Here is an 8,502-nt window from a genome sequence, read left to right on the forward strand (position 1 = left end):
TGAAGTAGTCTTTAATGGCTAACTAGATTTTAACTAAATTATTACAAATGTTTTAAATATATAATTTCTATTTTGGCATTATGTAACTATATAATATTATTGTTTATATTTTTTATTCGGCATTATTAATATATAATGATTTGTTTGATACATTTTGATTTGTTATTAATTTTTATTACTTACTAATATATTTTCGAGTTAGGTACAATAAAATAACAATATGAAATAATCAAATAGAAAACCTCTTTCAAAATATGTTTTTTTTAATTTATACATTTTGCATATACTATATTTTTAAATTTTATTTATTTATATTATAGAAAAGAAATATGCTTAAGATAAGAGGGGTAGCAGCATCTTATTCTCTTCGCGAGAACTTCCGGATCGAAGAAGCATTCGGAACGGGCTCCACGTTCATTTCATTGGTGGAAACGATCCAATCCATTCGGGTCTTCGGTTAAAAACGAATTGATAATCTATATTTACATGTCGTGTTTAAAAAAATAATTTTAGTATTTTACAGAATTCATAAGTAAAAACACTGTTTTGATACCCTTATTGTTTTAATAAATTTTATATATAGTAGTATCTATCATATTATTTTAGTAAATTTTACTGATATAGTATATTTGGGATGTTATGATACTAAGTTTTATTATTTTTAAATTAAGACTTCAAAATATTAGATTGCTTTAATTTTTACAATATATAGTTAGTTTTTTCGTAGTGCATTTCAAAAAGTTATTTTTTATTATTATCATTTTGACTTTGAATATGTATTTTCAAAATTTTATATTTTGTCAGGAAATTTTGAAAATTACACAATTATTTTTGAGTTTGGAACATTACATAAATTTTGAATTTTTTTGGTTACTACATTAATATCTTATTTTTAAAAAAAAATATTAAAATTTTTGGTAATATTTTTAAAAAGTTCTAAACATATTTTGTTATTATTACAATAAAAATAAATTTATAATTAAAATTTGATTTTTCATTAATATTTTAACTAAATTACTAAAATTTCATAGTTTTCTAATATGTTATTTTTTAAATAGTATATGAAGTAAAAGTTATTATATACTATTATATTTTGTATAAAAACATATTTTACACCATATATATTGTTGAGAGTTTCAAAATAAATAAATAAATAATATATATTTGTAGATTTAAAAGATTTTTTTTGCCAACAGATATAAAAGATTAACATATGTTAATTCATTTATTTTTGTAGAAAATATTATATAGTTTAATTTTAAACCATTTTAATGATGAGTGATAATTTATTTAAATAAAAAAATATATAAAATTTGTTAATTTACCTATTTTAGTATATTTTTCATATCTAATTCATATAGCGCTGCTATTTTTTTTATATAATACATATTTAATTATAGAATTTATAAAAATAGTATAAAAATTTTATTTACTTGTTTTATAATAAAATTTTAGTTAACAATGATTTATATAATAATTTTTTATAAAAACATTTTTATTATTAATGTAAATAATCAAATATGTCATATTAATTAATTTTGTAAGCATGTTTTATAATGACTTGTTAATAGTTGATACAAATAGAACCCTAAATTAATAAATTAGAAGGAAAGAACGGGTCAGCAACGGCAGCCAAAGATCTTAAGATTCACAGCTCACTTTTTCCGATTCTTCCGTTTCAAGTCAACGCTCCCCTTCCTTTCCTCTCTCCTTCTTTCGCAACTTTTTAGATCTCTCTCTCTCTCGTTAAAGCTTCAATCTTTCAATCACAATCTTGATTACCCGCCAAGTGTTTGATCTTTTTGTGTTATCTTACTACTGAAAGTCTCAACCTTTAGTGATGGCGCATCATCCAATTTACACCGAGACTCTGTCAATGGGAGGAGGGTCAAGCCACGGTTTCGGCCAGCAACCCGTGCCCTTTGCCACCAGCAGCGGATCTTTGCGTGTAGAGCTGTTGCACGGTAACTTAGACATTTGGGTTAAGGAAGCTAAACACCTTCCCAACATGGACGGCTTCCACAACCGTCTCGGTGGGATGCTGTCCGGTCTAACCAGGAGGAACAGTAGCAAAGATGAGAAGCCCTCCAAGATCACGAGCGACCCTTACGTGACCGTCTCCATCTCAGGCGCTGTGATTGGCAGAACCTTCGTGATCAGCAACAGCGAGAACCCTGTGTGGATGCAGCACTTCGATGTCCCCGTGGCTCACAGTGCTGCTGAAGTTCACTTTGTGGTGAAAGACAGCGACATCATCGGGTCACAGATCATGGGAGCTGTCGGAATCCCAACGGAGCAGTTGTCTTCAGGGAACAGAATCGAAGGTTTTTTTCCGATACTGAACAGTAGTGGGAAGCCTTGCAAACAGGGAGCCGTGTTGAGTTTGTCAGTTCAATACACTCCGGTGGAAAGGATGAGGCTTTACCAGATGGGTGTTGGTTTTGGTAACGAGTGTGTTGGAGTTCCCGGTACCTACTTCCCTTTGAGGAAAGGCGGTAGGGTTACTCTGTACCAGGATGCTCATGTTGATGACGGTACGCTTCCCAGTGTGTATCTTGACGGTGGTGCGCAGTATAGACATGGGAAGTGCTGGGAGGATATGGCTGATGCGATTAGGCAGGCGAGGAGGTTGGTTTATATTACTGGCTGGTCGGTTTACCATCCGGTTAGGCTGGTTCGTCGGAATAATGATCCAACTGATGGTACATTAGGGGATTTGCTTAAGGCCAAGTCTCAGGAAGGTGTTAGAGTGTTGGTTTTGGTGTGGGATGATCCTACTTCAAGGAGCCTTCTTGGATTCAAAACTGTAAGAATCTCCCTGACAACAAGAACATGTTATATGTTATATATCCTTTAGCAGCTAGTTGTTAAGCCTGTTGGAGAGTATGGTTTTGCTTTGACTATAGAGCATTGTTGACATGTTTTTAGTACTAACTGAAGCAACTGTTCATTTATTTGTTTAATGAAAGATGGTGTTTTGTTGCTATGTAGCAAGGAGTTATGAACACAAGCGATGAAGAGACTCGCCGGTTCTTCAAGCATTCGTCAGTGCAAGTTCTTCTTTGTCCTAGATCTGGAGGGAAAGGTCACAGCTTCATAAAGAAATCTGTAAGAATCTCAATAGTTACTGCATTACTGCTTAAACTCTTCATCATATGAATCTCGAGTGCCATTTTGATGAACAGGAAGTTGGAACTATCTACACACATCATCAGAAAACTGTGATTGTAGATGCTGATGCAGGTCAGAACCGAAGAAAGATCGTAGCCTTTGTTGGAGGTCTAGACGTGTGCAACGGACGTTTTGATACTCCCAAGCATCCTCTCTTCAGGACACTAAAGACACTCCATAAAGATGACTTCCATAACCCAAACTTTTTGGTAAACCATTCAAGATTTGGTTTTGCAATGTTAGTTTTAGATTCAATGTGAAAGAAACTTTGTTTTTTCTTTTCTTTTGGTAATAGACTACTGCGGATGATGGACCAAGAGAGCCATGGCATGATCTGCACAGCAAGATTGATGGTCCAGCTGCATATGATGTGCTTGCTAATTTTGAAGAACGCTGGAGAAAGGCTTCAAAATCTCGCGGATTGGGGAAGTTAAGATCGGCTTCTGATGATTCGTTGCTTTCCATAGAGAGGATTCAAGACATCGTAGGACTATCAGAAGTTTCTTCTGTTAATGAGAATGATCCAGAGACTTGGCATGCTCAGGTTTTCCGTTCAATTGATTCAAGTTCAGTCAAAGGGTTTCCAAAGGACCCAAAGGAAGCTACTGGAAGAGTAAGCAAAACTCTGAACATTTTGTAACTTAAGTCTTCTTTAATCACCAACATGTTTCTACTCTCTACTGATTATATATGCTTGTGGTCACAGAATCTACTCTGTGGGAAGAACATACTCATTGACATGAGCATACACGCGGCTTATGTTAAGGCCATAAGATCTGCACAGCACTTCATCTACATTGAGAACCAATATTTTCTGGGATCATCATTCAACTGGGATTCAAACAAGGACTTGGGTAAATAACTGTGAGCTTTTAAGGGCAAGTTCAGTTACTCAATAGTTGCTGTAATAACAAGGAGTTTTGGCAATGCAGGTGCTAACAATCTGATCCCTATAGAAATCGCGCTAAAAATTGCTAACAAAATTAGAGCAAGGGAGAAGTTTGCTGCTTACATTGTTATTCCAATGTGGCCTGAAGGTGCTCCAACAAGTAACCCTATACAGAGGATTCTATACTGGCAGGTAAAAATTGTTTGTCCATTATCTGCTAAATGATCTAATCTCGATTAATACTGACATCTTTTCATCATATTTTGCAGCACAAAACCATGCAAATGATGTATCAAACCATCCACAAGGCACTTGTGGAAGTTGGTCTTGATGGTCAGTATGAGCCACAAGACTTTCTCAACTTCTTCTGTCTTGGAACCAGAGAGGTTGCTGATGGAACAGTTAGTGTATATAATAGTCCTCGCACTCCACCTAAGTCAAACGCAAATGCAAATGCTATACAGGTATGTGTATACTCCCTCCGTTCCAGATTAATTGTCGTTCTAGAGTTTAGAACTTGTTTCATTTTAAGTGTCATTTTATGCTTTTTTATTGCATATATTTGCTAGCTTTTCTAATACCATCCATATTCTTTTAGCTCATCAGTTAACATAGTCAAATAAACAATGTAATTAATTAGTGGTAAAATATGAAATTTAATGATTTTCCTAATCTGTGAGAAAATCTAAAACGGCAATTAATCTGAAACGAAACGAAGTGAGTATTATTTTAAATGGATGACTCATGTTGAGATATTTGTTCTCGGTTTAATGAACTCCTTTTGTCATTAAATCCAGGTGCAAGCTTTGAAGAGTAGGAGATTTATGATATATGTTCATTCCAAAGGTATGGTAGTGGATGATGAGTTTGTCTTGATCGGTTCCGCTAATATCAACCAGAGATCCTTGGAAGGAACTAGAGACACTGAAATCGCCATGGGAGGTTATCAACCACACCATTCATGGGCTAAGAAAGGTTCTCGTCCTCGTGGTCAGGTAAAAGAACAAACTCAAAAGCTGTATGTCCTTGAAACGTGTCTTAACCATTTGGTTTTGTTGCGATTTCTTGCAGATCTTTGGATATAGAATGTCGTTGTGGGCAGAACACCTAGGGTTTCTAGAGCAAGGTTTCGAGGAACCGGAGAACATGGAATGCGTGAGACGAGTTAGGCAATTAAGTGAGCTGAATTGGAGACAGTACGCAGCAGAAGAGGTCACGGAGATGCAAGGTCATCTTCTTAAGTATCCAGTTCAAGTGGATAGAACAGGGAAAGTAAGTTCTCTCCCTGGATGCGAGACGTTCCCTGATCTCGGTGGCAAGATCATAGGCTCGTTCCTTGCGCTACAAGAAAACCTCACTATATGAAAGACTGAAGCTTGCCTTGTAGTATCAACATTTGTTTCTTTTTATTTCTTCCACTCCAAGAAACCTCTCCGAGTGTGATCTGAATGAAAGTGTGACTTTAGGGTTTAGTTGTGCTTTGAAAAAAATTTACGAGATGTAAAGATCTTCATTACAGTTGATCATAGTGTGCGTTTTGGATTTCTGCACTAGTGTCCATCCATCTCTAATCTCGTTAGCTTGCGTAACATTTTGGATACATTTTCGTATTCTCCCTAAGACCATCTCCGATGGTTTGTTCTATTTTTTCCTCTAAAATAGAGTAATCTATAATAGAGTTGGATGTTCCTCAAATGATACTCTATTTTAGAACGAAAAATAGAATGATGAACAAAAAGTAAAAAAATTACTCTATATATAAAGTAAAAAATAGGTTATACTATTATAGAGTAGAAAATAGAGTACCATTGGAGCATTTTTACTTTAAACTCTATTTTAGAAGGGAAAATAGAATAGCGTCGGAGATGTCCTAATAATATTTAAACTAAACCATATTCTTTTGATTCTATATGATGTGTTAGTTAAACATGTGGATATACACTAATAATTTAAAAGATCACTAAAATATCATATAAGAAAAGGAGGATTTACAATTTGATTCAAATTGTTTCTATCCATTTAGTATTACTCATTATTGCTTCAAAAAATTAAAATTTTAACTTGTGCTAAATTTTATAAAACTATATTGAATTGGTAGTATTTGTATCCCCATCTCCTGCAAATATCATCAAGTTCTTTATACAAAAACTACAGATTGTTTTTTTTACAAAAAAAAAAACTACAGATTGTGATGACGTACACAGTATCGAACCTACCTACTTTCATCACGTGTATAAACCACAAGTCTTGTGTACTATCGATCGTTTTATTTAAGTTGGGTCCAACAAAATCAAAATGTAATCCGTCGGTCTCTAATTGGTAGATAGTACATTCTTAATAATGTTTCAGCATTTTTGGTAATTAAATCTGACGATAGAGGTATGACAAATCGTAATCGGACGGTGACGGAGATTCCAATGTCAAGGGAGATCGTTAGCTTTAAGAAAAGGACATTGTTTCACTTACTCCAAGAAGTCATTGGAATCCCACCATGCTCTGTCTGATCTGGTAAAACACCTAATTATCAATAAAAAAATAAACTTGTCTGTTTCTTTTTAAAATTTAAAGTATTGTTTTTACTGAAACAAATGGGGATTCAACCGGTTCACCATTATGAAACCGCATGAACGAATAAAAAATAAACGTAAAAGAATAAAATTGTAGAAATGAAAAAGAATGGTTATTTTATTTCATATTTAACAAAGAATCGTTTTGTTCTTTATTTCTCTACCAAAAAAAAAATGGTAGGAAATGAAATTTTTTTTTTTATTCTTTATGAATGGTGATATTTTTTAGAAATGTTACGAAATGCATTATTCTTCGCCGTTCACTGGTCACCATTCATATCCTAAGTATTGTTGTTAAAATTGACAAAAATATAAAGTTATTAAAAAAAATAGAAATTTATACCTAAACACATTTTATCATGTCAATTACACTAAGAAAGTGTATTCAAATTTCTAGAAATGATGTTTTTCATTGAGGTTGAACCAACTCTCGTGGACTGCTCTACATTCAGCCAAGCCACAAAGTATTTGGAAATCCAATATTATTGATTTTTTAAAAAATTGTAGATTTTCAAGTGTTTTTGGTGTTTCTGGAATGTTTTCGTGGAAATTCTTTGTTAAAAAAATTAAATCATATAATTTCAGATGAGATTCTAGAGCATTTTTAAACTCATACTAAAATTTCAATTTTATCTAAAATCATCTTGAAACTCATTAAAAATCAACCACATTAGATTCTTCAAATTCTAAACTGAATACACACAAAATACAAATTATACTTGTAAGATACTTTTTATGAGTGATTAGCCTATATTCGTTCTAACTAAGTGACAAAATATTAAAAAGTAAATAAATAATAAATAATAACATGTGCTAAAAACAGTTACCATTTATTCCATTTTCTTGCTTCGCTGTTAGAGATGAATTACATCTCTTGTACAAGGCCTATCGAGTAAATAGAACTCAGCCTAATTGATTTGAAGAGGGCATAAATATAGGCCGACTTGGGCAAAAAAAAGAAACAAGGAGGAGACCTTAGACCAAGAAAAGACATTCACAAACACTGTTTTTCGGCGCAAGAACTATATTTTCACCTTTTCTTGTTCTTGCTGACTTCATTAAATTATTTACGATTTCATAGTCTTTTCTTGTAAATGATTTATTGTATTTTTACCTTTTTAACAATCATTTTCATTATATTTATGTTCATTTAGATTGTATTTAAGAGTATATATTGCATTTGCATATGAATTTATGTTATTTCAGGTTTTTGAGAGATCATATGCAGTTTTAAGAGGTTCTATCGGTTTTGGAGAGGATTAAGCCATAAAGAGTTTAAAAAACAGCTTGGATGAAGGTCTTAAAGATATATTTTGAATCTTATATTTACCCACAATATAGAAAATTGACTTATCTTTCGGATGGAAGTGGTCTCAATCAATTGAAGCTATATTCTAAGAGCTGTGGCCAAATTACTGAACACATGTCATTTATGCTGCTGCAAAGAATGAATGACAGCAGATGGAAATCGCGGACTGAACCCGTCCATGGAATCAAGGCAGGACGACTTTTGGAGAAGTGTCTCACCGCGGACCAAGCCCGTCTGTGGTCTACATCCATAGTAGTTTTTATCTATTTTCCTTTGGGTTGATTCGGGCTTGTTGGGTTGACCGGAATCATTTTAAGGCCTATAGAAGAGCATTTTAGGGGAAAATAAACCATAAGCTACCTAAGCATAGTTGCCCCTTAGTTTTCTCTTAAATTTAGACCTTAAACTTGTGAATCTTACTTTTGTTTAAGATTTTCTTTTGTTTATCTTGTTTACACCTCTCTTAACTCTTTATTTTGCATCTATTTATCTTGAGTTTGTGTGATTTAACGAATATTAGTGAGTGTAATTTTTAAAGCTTTTGAGTTTGGTAGATTACAGTGAAA

General features: G+C 33.3%; 1 protein-coding gene across 2 annotated transcripts; it reads left to right on the forward strand.

The window, feature by feature from the left end:
* Positions 1 to 1,611: 1,611 nt before the first annotated feature.
* On the forward strand, positions 1,612 to 5,604 carry LOC106418138 (phospholipase D gamma 1). Of its 2 annotated transcripts, XM_013858794.3 has the most exons (9): positions 1,617 to 2,806; positions 2,992 to 3,108; positions 3,186 to 3,380; positions 3,467 to 3,784; positions 3,878 to 4,025; positions 4,104 to 4,252; positions 4,330 to 4,524; positions 4,858 to 5,055; positions 5,132 to 5,604. In XM_013858794.3, exons 1-9 carry the CDS (start codon positions 1,841 to 1,843, stop codon positions 5,423 to 5,425), a joined length of 2,580 nt encoding a protein of 859 aa, XP_013714248.1. In that variant the 5' UTR covers positions 1,617 to 1,840; the 3' UTR covers positions 5,426 to 5,604. The 2 variants fall into 2 exon arrangements, with proteins under 2 accessions (XP_022565680.1, XP_013714248.1); XM_022709959.2 differs by lacking the exons at positions 4,858 to 5,055; positions 5,132 to 5,604 and having other exon boundaries at positions 1,612 to 2,806; positions 4,104 to 4,220; positions 4,330 to 4,391.
* Positions 5,605 to 8,502: the final 2,898 nt, after the last annotated feature.

The sequence above is a fragment of the Brassica napus genome, chromosome C9 (genome assembly GCF_020379485.1).
Source record: "Brassica napus cultivar Da-Ae chromosome C9, Da-Ae, whole genome shotgun sequence".
In the NCBI taxonomy this organism is placed as follows: Eukaryota; Viridiplantae; Streptophyta; class Magnoliopsida; order Brassicales; family Brassicaceae; genus Brassica; species Brassica napus.